The following is a 24,585-nucleotide window of genomic DNA, read 5'->3' as shown; positions in this document are numbered from 1 at the left end:
AATTGAGTTTAAATCCTCTAACCAAACATAGTATCATTTTGGGAAAAAATTGAATTAATAATAAAGAACGATTTTTGTGTATTTGGTAAATTTGGTTCTCTATTTTGGATTTTTGTGTATTTTGAATAACCGGTGGCTCCACGCTCTAACACATGACAGCACAAAGTCAAGTTTCAGAATTATTGTTATTACTCACTACTTTCCATTATTCAATTTGTTGCCAACAAACAACCGATTGTTAGTTTTTGAAATCAAAAGCATCCGTTACAAACAATGACGACAACCGGTTGTCGTTTTAGCTACACCTACAAACACCCACAAAAAAAAAAAAAAAAAAAACGGGTGGATTCCCAATTTCAAACCCATATGAAATGTAATGGCACCCTCTGTAAATAAACGGAACACAGAGGTGAAAAAAGGAGTTTGAGCAAAGAGAGTCGTATGTTTCAAACCCATAATTTTTCACTCGTGGCGTGGGCTGTGAGTCTGAGAGAGAGAGAGAGAGAGAGAGAGGCAGAGAGTTCCTATATAAACCCAGAGCAGCTTCATGTTAGCCTCACCCTCCCATTTTCTCTGCGATTTAAAAGCTCTTCCTTTTTCTCTCTCTTCTAACCTCTTCCTCTTCCTCTTCCCTTTTGTAACGAATCTAGCGAGAGAAGAGAGAGGCGAATTTGTTGTTCGGATCTTCTTTTTTTTTTTTTTTTGAGAAGTCAAATCGTTTCAAAGTTTGCTTCTGTGAAGTGAAAGGCAAATATGGCAAAGAATGTTGGAATTCTCGCCATGGATATCTACTTCCCTCTTACCTGTATTCAGCAGGTGACTCACTCTCTCTCTCTTTCTATAATTTCTGTGTTTGGATGCTGAGAAAATGTCGCTGATTTTCTGATCCTCAAGTTTGGTAAAAATCACATAAATTGACCTCAGCTAATCGAATAGTTCAATAATAAGTTCGGCTTTCTTTATTAATTTTTTTTAGGTATTATTATTACTACTTTACTTTCCCGAGAATCAAACAGAATCTTGTTTTCCTCTATGTGAAGCTTTTATTTCAGATATATGCTGTCATTTTTGTGTATATTGCTTTCAAAGTTGGCTCAAGATGCGTGATATTATTATTATTATTATTATATATATTTATATACATAAGCATGTGATTTATTATTGTGATTTAAAATTAGTGGTCTAAATTTTAATCTTGCTTCCTTTTATGGTGTTCTGATTTCTGAAGTGTGTGTAAATTCACAATAAGGTTTGGTGATTTGGTCAAAATTGTGTCTTATTAGAATTAAAAAAAAGTTGGTCAAAATTGTGATCTAATGGTGGCGGTCAACCACAGCCACAGCATGCTTAGGAAGATAGTGTTGACTGTCAAATCTCAATTCTTTTGAGAGTGGCTATTTGTCATGGATTACATGGCCGATAATTTGAACCTGGGATGTCTCTGTTCGAAACACCAGGAAGTGTTGGGTGAGCTAAAAGCGTCTTTGGCTACATGGCCTATTATGGGGTGTCATGATTTTGGAACTTTTTGCTAATTGTAGAATGGTAATAGTTATAGTAATGGTAGTTTTTTTTTTTTTTTTTTTTTGAAATGGATTTAGAGATTGACTGGTACCCATTAGTAGATAATCTGGAAATCTTTTTCAAGGGGGCTGAGGATTCCAGAATTGTTAGGTTTTTTGATCTATTTCTCCTTCTTTGACACACTCTCTCAATGAAAACTAATAGCTTGTTAATTCATATTATTACTTAAAAATATTAATACCTTTTGGCATTTGTTTTTTAAAATATTTTTAATCTAAAAATGAGCATAACATGTACTTAAAAAATATTTATTTAAATATTAATGAATTAAAGTCTCCATGTCATATTTTATAGTATAATTTCAAGAAATTTCCCATCACTCCTTATCATATTGATAAATATATCCTGTGTGTGTATTAGTGCTTCCTAGCCTATCTTAATTTTTTTTCTTTCCCTTTTTATAATTTATAGTTGATTTTCAAAATCAATGATAGAAATGGGGATTGTGAATACAAAGTTTAAAAAATTAATATAAATTTTAATGCAAGATATATATGATTGCAAATTCTGCATATTATTAATATTAATTAATAGAGAATTTCAGAAGTAAAATATAACTGAGAAACTCTAATTAACTTAAAATAGAGCTTTAATATAAAAAGGGCAATCTTTGAATTATAAAGAGCTAATAAACAATTAGTTGAGATAAGGATGAAAATAGAGCTTTAATATAAAAAGGGCAATCTTTGAATTATAAAGAGCTAATAAACAATTAGTTGAGATAAGGATGACAAACTATCCAATAACAATGAAGAATTTTATACATGGCTGTACTGGGTACCATAATTTGAGATGGGATTTGAGGCAGGTAGAATTCTTATGTAAACAGGTAGAATTCATGATTTTTTAATGATTTTTTTTTCAAGATGAAAGGAATAACCAACAATAAAATAATTAAAAGTGCCCTGGGAATAACCAAGAAAGTACTAGGCTACTAGCATAGCATGCCCATTGAAATCAGTAATTACATGGTTCCTAAAAAAATATTGATTTTTCAGGTAATAAGGGTGGTCCCATGGTTTTTTTCTGGAATAAGTTATGTAGTCGAGTTAGCATTTTTCAAGTGAACACAATTCTTGCTGGCATTTTATTAACCTGTATGTGTGTTATTGTAAAAAAACTATTAGAATTGTATCACCTGCTGAATGTATCTTTTCTTTCTATATGGGAAATAGGAAGTATTGGAGGCTCATGATGGTGCAAGTAAAGGGAAATACACTATCGGACTCGGGCAAGATTGCATGGCATTTTGTACTGAGGTGGAAGATGTCATCTCAATGAGGTTGCGACTCTACATTCAACCATCACAGTTTTTCTGCACCTAATGTTACTTTTCATGTTGTCATTGCTTTGAGTCAGAATTAAGTTAAAACACAATCATGATCTAGTGGTGTTCTAGGAAGTTTAAAGAACACCATGACAATTGAAAGGGAGCCTCATACAAATATAGGAAAGTTCTTAGTCCAAAATGAAAGCCTACATTGAGAACTGAATCCTGTTAGTTCAATTTCAATTGAGGAATGAAAAGACTATTAAATTGGTGAGGAATCATACCAAGTGGATCTTCTATTGGATTGCTATTGACAACCCTTCAGAGGGGAAAAAAAGAATAGAAAAAGAAATCGAATGAATTGCAGTATGGCATGATGTACTGTCCTTTTCATTAAAAAAAAAAAAATCATTTATCTATTTACATGTGTGTTAGCCCTGTATTAGTTTATGTTTAATACTTATCCTGGTAGACGTGACCATTAGGAGGGCCCATATTGATTTCTTCTTTTTACATTGACTGTTACTTTGGTATGTCCATGCTTTAAACACTCCGTTGAGCTTCAACTTTAAATTTAATAACAATAATAATCATTCTGATAGCATCTTCAGGAAGTTTTACATTTGTTGGCTCTTCGATTTTCAGCTTGACAGTGGTTACCTCCCTCCTTGAGAAATATGGAGTTGATCCCAAACAAATTGGTCGTCTGGAAGTAGGCAGTGAGACTGTAATAGACAAGAGCAAGTCCATTAAGACCTTCCTGATGGGAATCTTTGAGGTAGACCTCTGAACCATTTAAATACAACATGCTCTTCTGATTTGAATTGATTGCTTATTTATGGTGATGAAATATGTGACCATATGTTGGTTCTTTGGAATCTAATCCAATTAGAGTAAATGTAGTGAATATACCTATCAAAAAAAGAAGAGTAAATATTGTGGATGCTAAAACCTCAGTTGAGGTAGAACCATAGAAGTTATACAAGTGATTCATACAATTAATATGGGCTCAGAATTATGTTGCATTGGTTCTGGAATTGCTTATTTGTTTGTAAATAGTTTGAACAAAGCCTGGTTCCAACCCACTTACTAATTGGCTAATCAAGTGGATTGAAGTAGAATCACACTTACCTTGTTGCAACCCTCTTCAAATTTTTAAAAGCCTAGATTTTACTTGTTGACTCACTACTGGTTTTCATGTAGAGCAACAGGTTAAAGTTGCCTCTAGCTAGACTGGGTTCTTTTGTATTTGGTTTGGATTCCAAATCATGATTCTTATCTTCTTCCTTTTTAAGCAATGAATTTTTTTTGGGTTTTTCTTTCTATTTAGATCCCTGATATTGCTCTGCTGTGATTGTTCTTATGATAGGATTCATTTAGTTAGTATTTCAAATCCTATCAATTCTTATGAAACCTTTCTTCAAAGAATATAATTGACTGCTCTCCTTGGAATGAACAGAAATGTGGAAATACCGACATTGAAGGCGTTGACTCAACTAATGCATGCTATGGGGGAACTGCAGCTTTATTCAACTGTGTCAATTGGGTTGAGAGCAGTTCATGGGATGGACGCTATGGACTTGTTGTGTGCACTGACAGTGCGGTATGACAATTTCCTTTGGATATTATATTATGCCTTTGAGTATGGTCCAGGCCTCCAGGGACAGATTTGCTTTATTTCTCACATGAAATAAATTATGTATTATGAATACACAAAATTGAAGAATTTCTGAATTTGGAGATGTATTCCTGTTCTTTATTTCACTACTTGAAATCAGTCTAATTCACATAAAATGATTTTTTTGGGGGGATAAATTAGGAATTATCATTTTATGAAGTCTATCATACACCATTTACTGATTGTAGTTTCCTCTATCAGGTCTATGCAGAAGGACCAGCCCGACCTACTGGAGGAGCAGCAGCTATCGCCATCCTAATAGGACCTGATGCTCCTATTTCTTTTGAAAGCAAAGTTAGGGGGTCTCATATGGCTCATGTCTATGATTTTTACAAGCCAAACCTTGCTAGTGAATATCCGGTACTTTTTCCCAAATTCCATTTTCTTGATTGAACTGTTTCTTTAGCTTTTGGTTGTGAATTTGTCCTGTCATTTGCATGGTATTCAATCAAGAAAATTCATTATCTGTTGAATCAAGTTTCTTGTGGAATGACTCCCATTGATTAATATTATTGCAGGTTGTTGATGGCAAGCTTTCTCAAACATGCTATCTCATGGCTCTTGATTCTTGCTACAAACAAATGTGTAACAAGTAAGATTCTATGGAAGTCTTGAAAGCTTTTAACTATGTTCTAATAGAGTTCTAGAGAAAAATAACTATGTTCTAATAGAGCTTTTGGTGATAAATGTGTGCCATGTAAATGTCTTACCATTTTGCATTCTGTAGGTATGAGAAACTGGAAGGGAAACAATTTTCTCTTTCTGATGCTGACTATTTTGTTTTTCACTCTCCATATAACAAGGTATATTATGTTGTCGATTATAATTCTGCAGCCAATTTAGTTTTTGGAATCATAATTGAAATTCTAAAATGATTAAAGCAATAGCTTATTTATTTAATTCAATTTTTTGCTTTGAACAACTGCAGCTTGTACAAAAAAGTTTTGCTCGTTTGTTGTATGATGACTTCTTGAGAAATGCCAGGTTATTGTTTGTTTTCTTCATCCCTCTAGGAATTATGACATCTAGTTTTCAGAAGTTTTATCTACATTGTGCATGTACTTGGGGATTAATAATATCTGCTTCTATTTGCAGCTCCATTGATGAGGCTGCCAAAGAAAAGTTGGGACCATTTTCGACCTTATCTGGTGACGAAAGCTACAAGAGCCGGGATCTTGAAAAGGTACTCTAGAATTTTGAGAGTGATTATTATTAAGAGTGTTTTCTATTCATTTACTTCCTTAAGATAATTTTGGATTATATTGTTCTTAAGATTGGACACTCTTCCTAATGATCATGTTGATCTACAGGTAACCCAGCAACTTGCGAAGTCCCTATACGATGCAAAGGTGCAGCCAACCACTTTGCTACCAAAGCAAGTTGGCAACATGTACACTGCATCTCTCTATGCAGCTTTTGCATCCCTTATTCACAATAAGAATAGTGCATTGGTAATTTTCTAACTGCTTACTAAACTAACAAATTGGTTTCTTCCCTTCAAATGTTCATACTTCATGGTTATTATTAATGTTATATTATCTCATGGCTTGCAGGCGGGCAAGCGAGTGATACTGTTCTCATATGGGAGTGGCTCAAGTGCTACAATGTTTTCATTGCAACTCCGTGAAGGTCAACATCCCTTTAGCTTGTCAAACATTGCCAATGTGATGGATGTTGCAAGGAAGTTGAAGTCAAGGCACGAGGTATTTCTCGTATTCTTCTTTTCTGATGCTATTAATTTCCAGGTGTCTTTGTTTGATGTTTTGTTATTTTAGAGATTTATATTTAAGTGTGCTAAACGTTTGACTTGCTTTATTCATTTGCCTATGATTAAAAGGCCATACAGTTTAATACTAAAATTTCATGTCTCTACAGGGGAAATAATTTTGTGCAAAGAATAATTGGTGGATAGTTAGCCCATAACAGGGGGAAAAAAAAAAAAAAAAAAAAAACCTAGGAATTCTTTAGTAATGAATAATTCCTTTTCCTTTCTAAATTAGTTGGGATTGGTGGTTTTTGTGTATTTTAACGTTGGTGTGGTTTTCATGCAGTTCCCACCAGACAAATTTGTCGAAACAATGCACCTCATGGAGCACAGGTACGGAGCTAAGGACTTTGTGACAAGCAAGGACATTAGCCTTTTATCTCCAGGCACATACTATCTTACTGAAGTTGACTCCATGTATCGGAGATTCTATGCAAAGAAGGACGGGGATAGTACAACTGGCACCCCCTGTGAGAATGGTTCTCTTGTTAATGGTCAGTGAGATGAACATAATACAGCATGTAGCCAAGAAGTTGGCTTTTGTGTTCTTAATTCTTAGTTGTTACGTGTTCTTTACTTCTTAGTTGTTAGAAGTAAGAACATCGTTCCGTAAGTTTGTATTCTAAAGAAATTAGTGTGTTGAGTAGCAAGTGTTGTAAGGTTAATTTATTTTTCCTCTTCCTTTTCCCCATTTTCATTGAAGGTTATCTCAATAATCATTACCTTCATTCAAACCAAAATGTCTACTCCCTGGATAATGAAAATGTAACAAATGCTGAAGATGATAATCATCTTTTCACCTTCTCAAATTGGTGTACCTATATGTGCTGCTTGCTTGTGTTGTTTTCACGACTCTTATGAAGAGAAAATGTTGCAAGTGCAATCAATTATAACAGGTTTATGCAAAATAGGGGAAAAGGGAAGCTGTTAAAGCAGGTCTTAACAGTGCATCTCACAATCTGCCAATCTGGTCCACTGGGCTTTCTTTTACAACAAGTTGGGTCCTATTCCCTTTTTTGACCTCCCGAACTTGGTTTGTCTCGCAAATGGTAGAAAAGATAAAGGCCCATCCCTATTTTGCTTCCTTTTTGTGTGAAATAAAATAATTATTTAGCCAAGAAAAAAGGGGAGCACAATTACGATGGTCAGGTGGTACAAAAGTTCAATAATATTTATATTCAAAAGAGTCTTTTATCATATATACTATATAAAACAAAAAAAGAAAAAAAGCACAAAACATGGAATATGGAGATTTTTCCCTTCCACCTTTCTTTTCTTCTGGTGTTTGAAAACTAGATCATACATATTTTAGGAGCAGATTACCTAAAAATAATTGGCTAATACTTCCAACTCCAAACAAAGGTGGATTACTCTTCTACTTTTTTGAATAAAGGTTAATAATTTGTATTTATTATAATTTAGAAATATATATATTTTTATTTTTCAAACAAATAAAAATGATAAACTTTAGAGGTAAGCAGTTGTAATTTCTCTTTTCAACGTGAAGGGAAAAAAATCCTAAATTTTAGGAATTTTCTTTTTGAATTCAAAATGAAATTTGTTATTTGACATTTATGACTCTATTTCTAAATAAAGTTACATTTCATTAATGATGATATTTTTGAACCACATAAAAACCCAGTTGAAAGAGGAGAATTCTCTTTATATATATATAATTCATTCATCATATATTCATATTGTACCTAGACACTTATAAAAGAATAGAATCATAAAAGCACTTTAGGTAGATTCTTAATCAATCGGTGTCAAATTGTTTACAAGATTTAAATCCTTATCTCTCTGTGGCTTCAATTGGGCCCCCACCCATGACCCATTATTGAATTCCTTTTGAATCGCCCATCATTGAATTTGAATTCTAGTAGTAGCATTAAGGAATTTGCCAAATTACCGAGTTTCTTTGTTAATTGATAATAAAGGTTTTGGATTTGGAAACCCTAATTATGCTTTTTAACATTTAAGACTCTAAACCCTTTATTGTTGGTCCACTTTGGTTTGACGTAGGAATCTTGTCCTCGTGTGTTGCAGGAATGTAGGGCTATAAACGAATCAATCCGTTTATGAATAACTCGAGCTTGACTCGATAAAAAGCTCGTTTATGTTTGTTTGTTTACAAATAAGCCAAGTTTAAGCTTTAGTTTTAGGCTTGTTTGATAAATAAGCTGAGCTCAAGCAAAAAAAAAATGTTCATGAACAAGCTCGTGAACAATAGGACTCGATATAAAACATGCCGAGCTTAAGCTCGTTTATAGCTTGATATATGTTTACTAAATAAACTCATTATTATGACATTACACATGTTTTGGAATATTAATTTATAGCTTGTTTATTCATATATGTTTTGGAATGTTAATTTATTTAGATTTGTGAAGATTATAGTTGCACGAATGACAAATGTAGAAGTAAAAATTGTATTTTGAACAATTACTCAAGCTGTAGACAATGAATGATGATGGATGGATTTAATTATGTAAAGTTGTAATTTAAACAATTTCTAATCACGAGTGTTAGAAGCATGATAAAATGAGTATATTATATATATATATATATATATATATTTATATATATTTTGTTTACTTGATTTTTGGTGGTATAAGCATTTAATGGTGCAATTTTTTTGGATCCTAAGTTAAAAAGCTTGACTTGAGCTCGAGTTTGAGCTTGATATTAAACTCGAGCTTGGCTTGACTAATTAATCAAGCCAAGCCAAGTTGAGCTCAAGTTTTTTGGTACTCTCATGAGCTCGAGTTCAAATATTGTTTTTAGGCTTGTTTCAAGCTCAAGCCAAGCTTGAGCATTTGATTTTTATTAACGAGTCAAGCTCAAACACACACTACTCAATAAAGCTTGGCTCATTTACGGCCCTAGTTAAGTTGGAGAAAGCTTGCATATGCCAAATTGATCCAAATTCTGCATGAATTATTAGTACTGGATTTAAATCCAGTTTGTGGATCAGTATCATGGTCAAATATCACTCTCTCCAAATATCCCAACACTAGTTTTAGGATTTTAACTTTAAGCTAATTGGAACTTTTAAAAAAAAATTATTATTATTATTACTATTTATAAATGAAAAGTTTCTTAAGAATTTCATTGAATAAAATCAGGGCATCACATCACGTTGGATAACGGCCGATAAAGCAACAGGAGCCTCTCTAACCAAACAGTTTACATGCTCAAAATTATATGCCATCTTGGCTAACATATGAACTTTTGGGCTTTACATTCTAAGCCTTTCATTAACTTCTCCATCTCAATTAATTAATTAAATAGCACAAAAAGGTATAGGATTTAACTGTTCATCTTTATCCAGTTTTATTTTTTATTTATTTTTTGTTTGAGAAAGAACTGTTCATCCAAGTTAAGCAGTAATACGTAAATTATTCCACCAACCTTTAAACATTTCAGCATTTTCTTTTTGCTAAATAACATACCTACATAGAGTTGAGTTGATGGTAATTCTATCTTACAACTTACGGGTCTTGAAGTCTTTGCCATTTAGGCCATGTGTCATACTATCCTTACCCTAAATTGTTGATCTTGTTCAGAAAATCCAATTTTTTAAGAGAGCATCATTTATTGTCTCATCTTTTAATTAAATAAAAAATAGAAGTTTTCAAAGTTACTCAACAACGTTCTCAAAAATTTTTATCGTTTAAAGTATTTGTATTTGGTAAGGCATAATAGGAAGCTCAATAAGTTAATGATTTTTAATTTTAGAAATTGGACAAAATTTTGGGACATTTCAAAATAGAATACAGGACCAATAATTTGGGACGAAGGGAGTAAGATCTAAAATAACTAAGATTTATTATTACTTTCTAGTTTTTTCTTTTTAATTAAATTAAAGGAGGAGAATTTGAATTCTAGACTCCTTCATTGAAATATGAGTTGAGTTATAAAAAAAAAGTAGTTTGGCATTGAAGGAATTTTACATATTTATTATAGGTAAGTTTTCTAGCTGTGGGTTTTAGTTAACTCAACTGGTAAAGATGGTTGTATAAGAGATTTGGGGTTCAATTTCTATTTACACTAAAAACTGATTGGTGTCTTGGTCTGATGATAAAAAATTATCATCACGAGTGGACGCTATATGTTAAAACTCTCTTAAAAAAATAAAAAGGTAAGTCTTCTAGCTAATGCATAGTGTAAGAAGATCATTTTAGTCAAAAGTCTAGGCAACATTTTATTATATATATATATATATTAAAAATTTTTGGCTATTCATTTTTCAAATATTTCTACTACTTTCCTATTCTATTAAAATATATTTTTAAATAAGTTGTTGTTGTTATTTTAACTACAGAAGTATCAAAAGGTTAAATTATTCCTAAGATGATTTCGAAGATGAATTTTGTTGATTTAGCTATCCATCAAATTAATTGGAGATTCAAATAAGAATTCAATCAATACAAATGTGAGAGGAAACATCATAGATAAATTCTTTTTTGAAAGAGTTCCAGTGAAATTTGTAGGGGAAAAATGCCCATACACCCCCTAAACTTTGGATCAGTGGCTAAAACACCCCTTAAACTTTTTTATTAGCCGATTTACTCCTTAAACTATACGCACTTGCCAAATTAATTCTTCAGTTAGTTCCACGTTAAAACACTAACGGAATAGGATGTGAAGTTTAAAAACTAATTAATTCACACGATGGAAATAAGAGAGGAAAGACCTTGGTCTGACCGGCAAAGAAGAGAGAGAAAGAGGCGGTAGAACTAGAGCCACCGTGGAGTGGCGCTGAGTTCTTCATCCGGCGGTTGTCTCGCTCCCTGTAGGCCGTATCTTCAGGCCCTGGTACGTGCAAGTTTCTATCGGGGTTGAGTCCAGGATCCAAATAATCACAAATCCTTTCAAGCAATGAATAGGGTGAGTCCAGGTTTTTCTTTATTTTTATCTTTGAAAATGAAATTTTTAGATGTTTTGGCCCATGGAATTTTTGGCTGTGTAAAATTCTTTCCACTTTTTTTGGTTTTTTTTTTTTTTTAGTTCCTTTGATACTCGTGGATTTTTGTGATGATTATGGTTAGATATTGATCACATGATGTAGATTTAATGAATTTTGTGTTGGGTCTTTAGGATTCCATGGTTGATTGAGTTCTCAACTTAGGTTCATTATTTGTGCATTCCAATTGTTTGGTAAATTGTCCCAATGATTATGTGATATGTGCTTTCTGTTCAATCTGGTGGGGTTGTTGCTGGTAGATGCCGGAGTCTATGCTAATCCTTTTTTTTTAAATCCAATTTGGCTTTAAATGACTTGGTTTTGTATTATTAGTCTTGCTGTTATGTAAGCTAGCAATATTTGTTTCAGGTGAGAAATAAAAGGCATAAACATCGAACTCAACTTGTACCTTGTTTTAATGACCTTCATTTTAATTAAGTCTAGGATTATTGTGAGCTTCACTGGGCTGAGGAAATATTCAAAACATAGTTTATAGATTGAACATTTTATACACATATTTAGATTTTTTATTATGAACAAGAATAGGCAAATAAAAATAGTTTAATTATTGGGCTCTCCTTTTTTTTAGGATCAAAATGTTAGACCTGATGAAAAATTGAGTGAAATCTAGATGCTTGCTAATGACTTCTCTCATTGTATTTCTAATGACTTTATGGCCTTCACATGAATCACATCTAGTTTTATCTAATTTCTTTTTTAATTTTCTCAAACAGATGTAAGGGATCAAAAATGTGTTACAAGTTGTAAGTTGCAACCTTGACATCCGATTGGAAATGTAAGACTTCAATATACTCTAAAATAATTGGAGTTGCAAAGAAAGATGGAAAAGACCTGGGACTTGAGGAGAAATGCCAACCAATGTGTACTCAAAATTGTATCTTGCTTAGTTAAGTGTTCAATGTCAATGATGTAACAATTATGTGATGATAATTAAGTGTTAAAATGTATTATGAGAGGTGCAAGGATATGTAATAGCTTTCATATATGTAATGACTAGTTGTTTGTAATATAATTATGTTTATATATATATATAACTAACTCAAATTTGCATATGAATTGAAGGATACGCAATGCGGACCTTGTTTGTGATCATTTGTCCACAAACTATTTCGTTTTTCTTTTTTTGAGAAGCTATTTACTGTGTACAATTTTTGTTTTTTTTTTTTTTTTTTTTTTTTTCATTGATGTTAACAAAACACAAATTTACAAAAATAAATTACACATAGGTGCACATGTTTCTTTAATGATAAAACGAGAATTATAATTTGTATAAATTGCACATAGGTGCAGAATTTTTTTTTTTATTAATAACAAAATGAGGATCATAATCTGCTCATGAATACATCTCACACAAGTCACTAGTACATTATTGCCAAACTAATTGGCATATGAACAATCATTAGAGCACTTAGCCAAAGTTTCAAAAACATGATTCTAAACTAAAAAAATTGCTTGATGTTGTGGACCACCCATTCTCTCCACTTGCAACACTTCTTTGAGTTGAGGATCTCTTGCACCATCAATTTTTGTGGCGGGAGCTTGCAATACTTGATCTCCTCTCTTGAGGAGATGATAATGCAACACTTGCAAATGATCCTTCCTGACCTAATGCATTACTTGTACAGGACATCTACCAGAAAGCAATTACACATAACACAAATGTAAAAAAACAAATGTAATGTTTGAAAGAAATAATCAATGAATCATTTCTAATATTTTTGAAAGAAATAATCAAGGAAAAAAAAATGTAAAACATCAATAAATCATATAGCAAGCTTAGTATTAGATGTACTAAATTATCCTATTGTGCATTTAAATTATGGCTAAAACCTCTAGTGTATTTCTGCCAAACCTGAAAAGTTTTACATAATCAAATAAGATTTTTTAATCAAATCTCAATTCATCATTAGTCAAAGGCGTAAAAAATACCAAGGTTAACTTCATAGTCTCTACTCACATATCTTCATTCCACCTTACATAACTAATGTTTTACTGAGTGTGTGCGTATATATGGGAAGCCAGTATGCTGGTGTATTAAGTGGTTTTCACAGTTTTAACATTCTATTCCTTTAGCCATACACATAGGCAAGGTTCTTCATTTGGACAAATTAAGTCTTTTGGTAACATATTATCAGAAATTTCACTTGACAAGGTTCTTCTACTGCCTATTACCACTTTCTATCTAGAAATTTTTGTGTATAATTCATCCAAATGGCACAAAAGAGTATGTTTACAAGAATTGTTTTGGTTATTCAGATATTTTACTGATGAAAAAACATATTACATCTAGCAGAGTAAAGCTACTTTGAAACTCACAGTCCTTCAAGGATAACCTAACAAAGATTGCTAGCTTACTTAACAACAAGACTAATAATACAAAACAAAGTCATTTAAAGCCAAACTGGGTCAGAGACAAGGATTAGCATAGACTCCGGCATCTACTAGCAACAACCCCACCAGATTGAATAGAAAGCACATATCACACAATCATTAGGACAATTTATCAAACAATTGGAATGCACAAATAATGAACCTAAGTTGAGAACTCAATCGACCACGGAATCCTAAAGACCCAACACAAAATTCATTAAATCTACATCATTTGATCAATATCTAACCATAATCATCACAAAAATCCACGAGTATCAAAGAAACTAAAAAACAAACCAAAAAAAAAAAAAAGTGGAAACTGGAAAGAATTTTACACAGCCAAAAATTCCATGGGACAAAACATCTTAAAATTTCATCTTCAAAGATTAAAATAAAGAAAAAAGTGGACTCACCCTATTCATTGCTTGAAAGGATTTGTGATTATTTGGATCTTAGAGTAAATAAACCCCAACCTCGACAGAAACTCGCACATACCAGGGCTTGAAGATACAGCCTACGGACGGCGAGATAGCCGTTGGATGAAGAACTTAGCCACGCTTTACGGTGGCTCTGGTTCTACTGCCTCTTTCTCTCTCCTCTTTGCCGGTCAAAACTAGGTCTCTCCTCTCTCTTTTCTTTCTTTTGTGTAAATTAGTCAATTTTTAAATTTCACGTGATTCTCACATGCTATTCCGTGAGTTTTTTAACAGGAAGCTAACTGAAGTATTAATTTGGCAGGAGTGTATAGTTTGGGGAGTAAATTGGCCAATAAAAAAGTTTAGGGGGTGTTTTGGCCACTAGTCCAAAGTTTAGGGGGGTGTATGAACATTTTTCCCAATTTGTAGATGTAAAAGTTTTATAGTCAGTTTTTGATGGTTTAGTCATTTATTTATTAGGAAATTGAAATGAGAAATGTCACCAAAAAGATGTGAGATTCTGCACCTTGAAAGTCCTTCACAAACTCATGATTGCTAAACTTTCTCTCACACATGAAAAATCTTTTCATTTACCATGAGCTCCAGCTCATTTACTCCTCCTAATAATTGAGGGAATGTCAGTCAACATGAAGAAATTTGGAGTTCATGTGTTCGGTAAGAGGAATCAAATTCTTTACTTCCTCATGTCCACAAATTCCTAGAGTTAAAAAAGAAACATTAAAGCAAATTTATGTTAAAAAAAAAAAAGCAAGCAATAAGGAGAAGAAGAAGTAGAAGGAGAAGAAGAAGAATAGGAAGGTATTCCTTTTGGGTTAGTGGGTGGACCACCATAGATAGGTGGTGGGAACCAATGAAATCCATTTATTAAGCCAGAAAGACAAACCCTTTTCCAGCCTAATTCTGACACTACACTGTCACCCTATTGGTTGAGACTTGATCCCCACCTGTGGTCCACACTGATTGGGACCGATCACAATCCCTATGGGTCATCAAGTAGGTCCCAACACGTGGCACCCCCATTACTTCTCTGATCTTCAAATCTCCACCGTCCAAATATTTCTCCCAAAGTTCATATCATAATAAATAAATTAAATTATTCAACCAAGTCTTCATAGTTTTTGTAACTCATTCATTCTTATCGTTCTTCAATTTTGTTTCCCTTCTGTTATATCTTACCGTTTCAATAAACACTCACTCACTCAAAGGCTTCTGAATTCTCAAAATGACGTCGTATCAAGAACACGACGACGACGACGGAGGAGGAGGCACTTCCGATCTCAGCTCCGGCAGCGGGCCCCACCAGGAAAACAACCCTAACATCTACGAAACGCCGGCGTTGAAAGAGGAGCCTTTCGACTCGGACCCACCGTCCGACCCGGACCAAAATTCCCTCCCGGTCTCTTCTCAACCACTCGGGATGGTCCCCATGGCTATGCCGATTCCGCTTTCCACGGCGGCTAGACGTTCTTCTACCAAAGACCGTCACACGAAGGTTGAGGGACGTGGCCGGAGGATCCGAATACCCGCCACATGCGCCGCTCGGATCTTCCAACTAACCCGAGAACTCGGCCATAAATCCGACGGCGAAACCGTCCGGTGGCTCTTAGAACACGCCGAGAACGCAATCATCGAAGCGACCGGCACCGGAACAGTCCCCGCCATCGCCGTCTCCGTCGGAGGGACCCTGAAAATCCCAACAACCTCTCGCGCCTCCTCCACGACGGCCACGGCCACCGCCACCGCCACCACAACAACCACGGCCGCGAAGAAACGTAAACGACCGTCGAATAGCGAATTCGTGGACGTAGTAAACGACGGCGTGGTTTCGAATCTTTCAACTCTCGCACCAGTTCAACCCGCCACACCAACGGTCCCACCACAAGGCTTAGTCCCAGTTTGGGCCGTTGGAAATACCGGTATGATGGTCCCCGCCAATGCTTTCTGGATGATCCCACAACCCGGACCCGTACCCGGAACCAGCTCCACCTCCAATCCGAACCCGCAAATATGGACCTTTTCACCCACCGTGACGCCAGTATTCAACGTGTCCACCGCAAGGCCAATTTCGTCATTTATAGCAAATAATTGTAGTCAGAATCAGAACAATAATGTGAACGTGAATATGAATATGAATATTGCAAGTGGGGTTGAGATTCGAGCTCCGTCTCCTGCGGTTTGTAACAGCACAGTGAGTACAAGTATGGTCGGGGCTAAGGTGGCGAAAAAGTCGTCGTCGACTATGGCGGCGAGTGTGACCAGTAAAGCTCAGATGCTTAGGGATTTTTCGTTGGAGATTTATGATAAGCAAGAGTTACAGTTGTTGGGTCGACCTGGGAATCACCAAACTCAAGCTTCTGCTTCTTCTTCAAAGCCATGAAAAAAGAGTCAAAATTTTGGGTGCTATTCCCACTGCAACATATTAATAAAAGAATCAATGAATGAAACAGATTTTTAGCGTTTATGATTTCCTGTGATTTTCGTCCAATTTTTACACTTTCGCCATCACCAACTTTTCTTTCAGCTTTCTATTTTTGTTTTAGGTTAGAGAACATGTACTAACAACCACGTCGTACAAGTTGTACCGTGGTTATTGTTCAACGTTTGATATAAAAGTCCACGTTTATGGTTTTTCTTTGTGTTCGCCAACCTTGAACATTTTTTTTCCAATTCAAAATAATAAAAGTAGTAAAAAAAATTTGTGGCTCTGACATTGTTGGAAATTTTTATTGTTAACCATTGGTTCTGGAATGTGAACTCGAAGTTGGGCTTCTCATGTTAATGAAAGTTGCATCGTGAGGGGTGGGTAGTTTTACAACTTAGTGGGTGTTTTATACTAGGAAAAATCATAAATTTTTTGGTGAACGGAAAAATCATAAATTTACTACTAATTTATCGTAGACACTTACACAGTGAAGGCTTGGTTTGAATTAAAATTTTTTTTTAGAGTGGCTTTCATCTTATGGTATTCGTTCTTTATTATAACTCTTTATCATCAGACTAAGACAGTAATCGATTTTTAATGTAAGCAAAGATTGATCTTCAGGTTTCTTATTCAACTATCAGAGACTCTACTATTTGAATTTGATTAGTACGTCTTCAACAACATAAATAAATAATTGTCTAATTTTTTGTCTTTTGTTCTGTTTTATTTATTTTTAGTTGTTGGCACACTAGTTTATAAGGTTTAAATCATGAGATTTGTCTTATCCATGTATATTAGTTTTCTTTTATGGTTTCATCATCGGAAGTATAGTACTAAGAAGCCCTACTACGTTTGATTGTTTTTGTTTTTATTTTCATAAGTTTTTTCAGAGAAGAATCCTCTCAACTAACATATGATTTGGAGGGGAAAAAGAATGATCATAATGAAATTAATTTAAATGGAATTTTATGATTTTAAATGGGATGGCTCAAAAAATAATGATAATGTTTATCCTATTTCATTTCTTCTATCTTCCTAAAAATGGGAGTAGCATGCATTCCTTATCTAGAAAAGAGAATAGCACAAATTTTCCCATTCCATTACTTATTTTACAAACTCCAAAAAACACACTTAAAAAAGTCCATCATATTCTTTTGAAAACATGGTGTAGGGGTGTTTTACTCATGACAAATTTTAATACATGAATGGCATAATAAATTTAGTTGCTCACCAAGTAAGCCTTGTGGCGCACAAGGGGATTATTGAATGGCTAGAGGAATTCACAAGTCTACCACTAGGTTTTTTTTTTTTTAAAAAAAAAAAAAAAAATTTTAAAAACCCTCTGTTTTTCTAAAAAATATAAGTACTAATGTACTATATCTTAAAAAAAAAAAAAAATTTAAACAGAATAAACCTAAAAAAATGCTACCTTTCTAATATATAAAAAACCCAAAAAAAAAAAAAAAAAAGCTATGAATATCCCATCCCAAAGGCGTAGTGATTTACTTAACTATAAGTGAAGTCAAGCACTCACGTTGTTAGTGGAGATGGGGACCGTACAGAAAGGCTTGGCCGTACGCACGTGTGATAAAAGGTACACGTAGGAGTTCGTTGGGGGTTGGGACTGGGGAGGGTCCACCTCCAAATGGTGGGTCAACAAGAACCCCAATGGAAGTTGCGACGATCGGGTAGACTCACCTTCCCTACGCACTTTGATAGGATCTGAGCAACCCACGTCCTCTGTCACTGTCACCCTACAAAACCCTCTCAGCTTTTCGAAGAACAAATTTTACTTCAAAGCTATTTCTAGGGTCCTCTGTCTATATGATATTGATGGGAATGAATGCACCGGTGACGGTGAGTTAGAGCGCGTGGCTAGGCAAGAGGTGGGGTCCATGATCCGTGGAGTGTGGGGGCCACAGTCGAAGCTGTCATGGATGATAGGTAACGCGTGCACCGAGGGGTTCGTGGGGGGTGGGGTCCAATCTAATCAAATTCAATCCTAATCCAAACCAGTTGCGTTTGTTTGGGGGGCTCGATATTTGTGTGGACCCAGACTTGCACTGCTTGTTTGGTTTTAAATGGTGGGTCCACCGCCTTGGGTTTTGGTTTTGGTTTTGGACGATTGAGATGAAAAGCACAAGAATTGGGGCTCCACCATACCACACCACACCCCATACCCCCACACCCCCTGATCGTGAACTACATTTTTAGACGGCCCCTCCTCGCGTCATATCATTTATTATTGAAGAAATTATTCCATTTTATGATAAACTATGTTATTTGTTCACTATTTTATTAAAAAATTTATATTTATTTAAAATTATTGAGTCAGTAATCAATTAGAGCACACACGACTGTTCTTTAATGTGGTCCATCTGTTGGGGTCACTGTAGTCCACCTCATTGTATCGGGGTATGGGACCATGTTTTCTCATACAAAAATCACAATTCTCTTCCTCAATCCTAACCGTTCATCCTTTTTTTTTTGAAAGTATTTAAGTTAAGATAAAAAGGAAAAGACTAAAGGAAGATTAAAAATAATATTATTATAATTAGTAAAAAAAAGAGTCATTTAAGAAAGTGATATAAAAGCACCAGATAGAATAGAATAACAAAAAAAAGAAAAAAGAAAGTGATTCATTGATTTCATTCCAAAATTTAGGATTAAGACTTAGTTGTTATTGTTATCTCCTTCATCATTGATTGTGTAACCCTTTTGTAACTGAAGCTTTATAATCTTTTGTTATTGACTTAGATTTAGGATTTAATTTTCAGGATATGTCTTGTAAAATATGAATGCTTGAAATATGATACTGTAGTGAAAGTTCTTTTATTTTTATTTTTATTTATTTTTTTTAATGTTAATTGAATAGAGGATTTAATGATGAATTTTTATTTTTTTTAAAGATGAAAGATCCCTTTCCAATTTTTTGTAATTGGCCCTAGATTGGTTGAGTTTCAATTAATGATTGAACAATTAAGAAAATGGATTCAGAAAAAAAGAAAGAAAAAGAAATTGGGTAAATTGTAATTTTAATTCCTAAAATATGTATAAGACTATAACACTGTTTGGTAAAACAAAGGGGGAGGGATGGGAAGGGAAAGAGGGGAAGAGAGGGGAGAGGAGAAGGAAGAGAAAGGACAAATTTTTTCATTTCCTTTGTTTGGTTTGTAAGGGAAAAATGGAGGGAAACACATGTTACTGGTGGGTCCCATCATAAGTATTTTCTCTTATCTCTCATTTTCCTCCCAATTTAGGAGGAAAGAATATGATGGGCCATAGAGGAATTTGTTTCCTTTATTTTCCTTTCCTTCACACCAATCCCTCCTAACCAAACAAAGGAATTTATTTCTTTTCCTTCCCTTTCTCTTCTTTTCTTTCCAAATCCCTCTTAACTAAACAAAGGGTAAGAGTTCAATTCTGTCCCTAAAATATCAATTACGTTAGTTTACAACAAAAATAAAGCTTTAGTAAGATTGATTTGATCAATTTAATTCTTTAAATTTTGAAAATGGTTCAATATTATCCTCATTTCCACTCCCCTTCCCAAAATCAAAGAATTATTGTGAAATTGCTTTATATCGTTTAGGTTTAGCTTGCGGTTGTTTTAAAAAAAAAAAAAAAAAAGTTTAGCTTGTCGTTAATATTTTTTTTGGATGGAGAATAAGAGTACAATTAAATGTTTTCAAAATTTTAGGGACTAAACAAAATAGACATAATCGATTGTTTATAAATGAAATTTAAGTCTTACATATAGTTCATGGATCATAATTACTATTCCATGATCAATTCTTGACCTTTTCATCGCGATGAAATGGTTCTAGACGTTGTCCAATCAACATGAGGCATAGGTGGCTCACCTTAGTTAAATTTGATAGGTTTTACTATTTAAAAGGTGATTTATTATTTCATGTAATAGTTGCTTGTAACAGCTCTCTCGCATAGAGATGAAGAGCGAATAACTTATCACCACACAAAGAATATGTTGCATGTAACAATTGCACATAATAGCACCTCAATACGAAGTTATAATAAGAAAATACAATTAGAAAGTTGTCCTAATAACTTTTTTTTTTTTTTTTTTTTTGAGAGAGTTTTAGTCTATGGTGTCTGCTTCTGATGATAGTTTTTTATAATCAGACCAAGACACCAATCAGATTTTGGTGTATGTGGAGATTGAACTCCAGATCTCTTATTCAACCATCAGAGACTTTACCAGTTGAGTTAACTGGAACCCACAACTAATTATTCAGGGACGGACGTATCATTGGACTAGGGGGCAATGGCCCCCCAATTTTTTTTTAAAAAATATTATTATATATATGTGTACTAATTTTAGCAATTTTGTTCTATAAAATTATATTTTGTTTTCCTTAAACAATATCATTGATTCTTTTAAGCGTAATGTTATACTCACAAGTTTTTTTACAATATCTTTATAAACTATTTTATAGCAAAATTTTATTGGTTTGCATAATGGGCCTATCACTCACATCATTTTTTTACCTACCAGTAACCACTTATTATATTAGTAATTTATAAAAATGCTTGTAAAACTAAAAATAGCTCAACAACAAAAATTACCAATAGTAAAACTAAAAAATATTAAGCTCAACTAACCAATTTTATCCAAAATAAATAATCTTGCCTTTAAAAAATTCTAAACAAAAATAATTTTGTTCTTACCCACAAAAAAAAAAAAAAAAAAAAAAAAAATCTCAACAACTAAGCCTAAGTAGAAGAAAAGTCAAAAGTTGAAATTGCCGCACACAGTCAACAATAAAACCGCTTCTCTAATTCAAAGTTCTGGCTCCATCCCTGTATTTATTTATTTTTATATATACCCACACTCCAACATTTAACTTGTCACCGCATGAATCCCTTTGGTTACATACTTTTTGTCTACCTTGAAAAGCAAATAAAATTGTTGCATTTAAATGAAGGCGACAAATTTTGATTGGAGGGCATTAGGTTGATATGGACATGCATATCTTTAGTGTAAATGCCACTTAGTGTTGTTGAACTTTTAACAAGTTGATGTGCTCTTCAGAAAGTTGGAACGGAAACTTGGGATTAAATTTCACTTTCACTCTGTCGGGGAAGGTTATATCTACTATCTACTCTCTAGTATTCAATTGTGAAGCCTAAGCGTTTGACAAATAAAAGACAAGAACGGACCACATTCATTAATTAAGAAAATTTCCAAAGCTTCATCCATGGGTTGGGAATAAGCTATACGTTAAAAAAGGCAAATTTGGATAGGGACGGGTTTGCATAAGTATTATTGGGTATATATACAACTTATTGTTGATAAATGGAAGAGAGGGGAAAGTCATTTTGGTCTCTTGTGACTAAAAAATTTTTACATATTACCACCGTGCACCTTTGGTGCGGTGGTCACTCCACAAATATAAGTATTTTGTGGGGTGTGAGGGGCAAGACTAGGATTCAAGTCTCCATGAGGGAACTTTACACACATATACACTTAGATTAAGATAGAGTAGAATTTCTATATTGTAAAAAAAAAAAAAAAAAAAAAAAAAAAAACTTACATATTGCACAAAGTGAACAAACAGTCTTACCACTAATTTTCAAAGAGACTAATTCTACACTCAAATTCTTAACAAACCGCTTGGATGGAGAGCAATGACTTTGAGTAATCTAGTTTTTCTATCAAATTTCACTTTTGTATTTCATAACTCCACTATATATATATATATATATATATATATATATATATGGGAAGGTAAACTATGATGTGTGATAGCGTCTTTTAGGAACATAGGCATGTAAATGCCCAAGGACGGAGTTAGGACTTGAAGTTAGGGGGTAGTTTTGCTGTTGGGTTGCGTGCGACAGTTTTAACTTTCGGCTCGGTTGCTTAATAGCTAATGGGTTTTTTTTTTTTTTTTTTTGTGTTTTTTATGTTTGTATTATGTTTGTATCCAGGTATGGACAAAATTATTTTGTTTAAAATTTTTTAAAGGATCAAGTTGTTTGTTTTGAGTAAAATTGGTTGATTGAGTTTAATTGTTTTTAGCTTTACTATTGGTAATTTTTGTTATTGAATAATTTTTTTTGGGCTTGTTTGTTTTGCTTTAGATTTTAGATCTGACCTTTAAAAGGAGAAAAATGCTAGAATTACAATTTTTTTTTTTTACAAATTATTAATGTGGTGAGTGGTTATTAGTAAGTGAAAATGTGATGTAAGTGATGGACCTAGATGCAAACCAATAAAATTTTACTATCAAAACGGTTTGTAAAATATATTATAGAAAAGTTTGTGGCTAGAGTAGTACTCTTAAAAGAATCAATGATAATATTAGGTAGGGCAAAGTGTAATTTTATAGAACAAAATAACTAAAATTGGTGCATATATATATTAATTAAAATTAAATAAATTAGGGGGGCAATGTAAATGCCTGAAGAACATCCTTAGTTGATATATAAAATGACTTAATAACCACGTGGAATTGTCATTCTTAAGGAAATGAGAAAGGCGAAAACTACATTTTCATCCTTACATTTTCATGCGATTCCACTTTAGTCCCAAACTTTTATTTCCATCGCTTTTAGTCCTTATCCTGAAAAACGTATCTTGTTTTTGTCCCTGTCGTTACATTAGAAACGGAAAATGCACACGTGGCAAACAAAGTGTATTGTTGGCACACTAAAAGCTGACGTAGCCATTAAAATAATAATAAAAAATGTTATTTGCCATTAAAAAATGCCACGTCAGCATCTAAATTAAAAAAAAAAATTTAATTTATTAATTTTAACTAAAAAAAAATCAAAACAAAAATAAAAATAAAAATTCGCATGAATTAAGATCTAAAAGTATCTTGAACAAGAACACCAAGAGCACTAACCCCAGACTTAAGATCTCAAAATTGAAAACCAAAAATCATAGATTGCACAAAAACCACTGCCACTGCCACTGCCACTACCACAAAATCTCTGCCAAACATCCACCAAAACTTCTGCCAAACTCCACAGATTGCACAATTTCTCCGACCCACTCAAATTCTTCACACGAATTCAACCCTCATCAAAATCAAATTCTAGAAATCCATTAAACCACATTCAGTGAGAAACCCATAAATTCATTACAAAAAAAGAAAAAGAAAAAAGGAACCCATAGACCAAAATCAAACCCCAAAAATCCATCAAAGTAATCAAACCCTCATCAAAATCAAATCTTAAAAACCAGTAAGCCCCATTCGATCAGCGAGAGTGAATTTTTTTTTTTTTTTTTTGGGGTGTATTTATGAAATGGCGAGTGGCGGAGGAGACGAAGAAGTCGATGTGGTACTTAGTGACGTGGAGAAGGGAGATGAGTCGGTGCCGATTTCAATAGAGCTCGAGCACGGAGGATGTATCGGTGGAGAGGTTTCGGGAGCTTCTTGCCGAGCTCAATCGGGAGTAAGTGCGTGAGGCAGCGGAGAGTACGAAATCAGAGTTGCAGGTTTCGTTCAACAGGCTGAAGGGCTGGCTCATGAGGCGATCAAGAAGCGCGACGAGTGGGGGAGGCAGAGGGACAAGGCTCTACGCAAGAAGGACGAGGGTCGGATTTGGGTTTGTGTAGGATTTAGGTTTTTTGGGTTTTCCGAAAATGGATTGCAGGTATTCTGAAGATGGATTGTTGGGTTTGTGTTTGTTGTTTTTGTATTTGGTTGACAAGAAAAATTAGTTGTTGGGTTTATGTTTGTTGCTTTTGTGTTTGGTTTGGTTGATTTGTTGTTAGGTTTGTGTTTGTGTTTCTGGGTTTGTGATTTTTGGATTTTAATTTTTTGTTCTTAAATCTAGGTTTGTGTTCTTGTTGTTCTTGTTCAGGACACACTTAGATCTCAATTAATGTAATTTTTGGTTTTTATTTTTGTTTTTAATTTTTTTTATTTAGTTAAAATTAATAATAATTTTTTTTTTAAATTTAGATGTTGATGTGGCATTTTTTAATGCCAAATAACATTTTTTATTATTATTTTAATGGTCATGTCAACTTTTAGTGTGCCAACAGTGCACTCCATTTGCTATGTGTGCATTTTTCGTCTCTGATGTAATGACAGGGA

The 24,585-nt window shown here is 33.8% G+C and overlaps 2 protein-coding genes across 2 annotated transcripts; both read left to right on the top strand.

Annotated features, from left to right (window-relative positions):
• The first annotated feature begins 467 nt into the window (after positions 1 to 467).
• On the top strand, positions 468 to 7,106 carry LOC115971599 (hydroxymethylglutaryl-CoA synthase). Its single transcript, XM_031091600.1, has 12 exons — positions 468 to 816; positions 2,760 to 2,866; positions 3,500 to 3,632; positions 4,314 to 4,457; positions 4,734 to 4,892; positions 5,051 to 5,124; positions 5,260 to 5,335; positions 5,461 to 5,516; positions 5,628 to 5,715; positions 5,843 to 5,983; positions 6,086 to 6,235; positions 6,584 to 7,106. The coding sequence occupies exons 1-12, from the start codon at positions 754 to 756 to the stop codon at positions 6,797 to 6,799; spliced, it is 1,407 nt and encodes a 468-aa protein (XP_030947460.1). The 5' UTR covers positions 468 to 753; the 3' UTR covers positions 6,800 to 7,106.
• A 7,771-nt stretch (positions 7,107 to 14,877) lies between these two features.
• On the top strand, positions 14,878 to 16,721 carry LOC115969765 (transcription factor TCP9-like). The gene has a single exon (XM_031089375.1). It carries the CDS (start codon positions 15,314 to 15,316, stop codon positions 16,466 to 16,468), a length of 1,155 nt encoding a protein of 384 aa, XP_030945235.1. The 5' UTR covers positions 14,878 to 15,313; the 3' UTR covers positions 16,469 to 16,721.
• Positions 16,722 to 24,585: the final 7,864 nt, after the last annotated feature.

Source organism: Quercus lobata, chromosome 12 (assembly GCF_001633185.2).
Source record: "Quercus lobata isolate SW786 chromosome 12, ValleyOak3.0 Primary Assembly, whole genome shotgun sequence".
NCBI classification, from domain to species: Eukaryota; Viridiplantae; Streptophyta; class Magnoliopsida; order Fagales; family Fagaceae; genus Quercus; species Quercus lobata.
The sequence above is the reverse complement of the archived record's forward strand: the minus strand, read 5'-3'. Positions and strand labels throughout refer to the sequence as shown.

Coding starts and splice junctions, on each gene's coding strand:
- LOC115971599 (XM_031091600.1), top strand. CDS start 754: ATGGCAAAGAATGTTGGAATTCTCGCCATGGATATCTACTTCCCTCTT. Junction 817..2,759: donor CTCTTACCTGTATTCAGCAG/GTGACTCACTCT, acceptor TATGGGAAATAG/GAAGTATTGGAGGCTCATGA. Junction 5,517..5,627: donor GACTTCTTGAGAAATGCCAG/GTTATTGTTTGT, acceptor TTCTATTTGCAG/CTCCATTGATGAGGCTGCCA.
- LOC115969765 (XM_031089375.1), top strand. CDS start 15,314: ATGACGTCGTATCAAGAACACGACGACGACGACGGAGGAGGAGGCACT.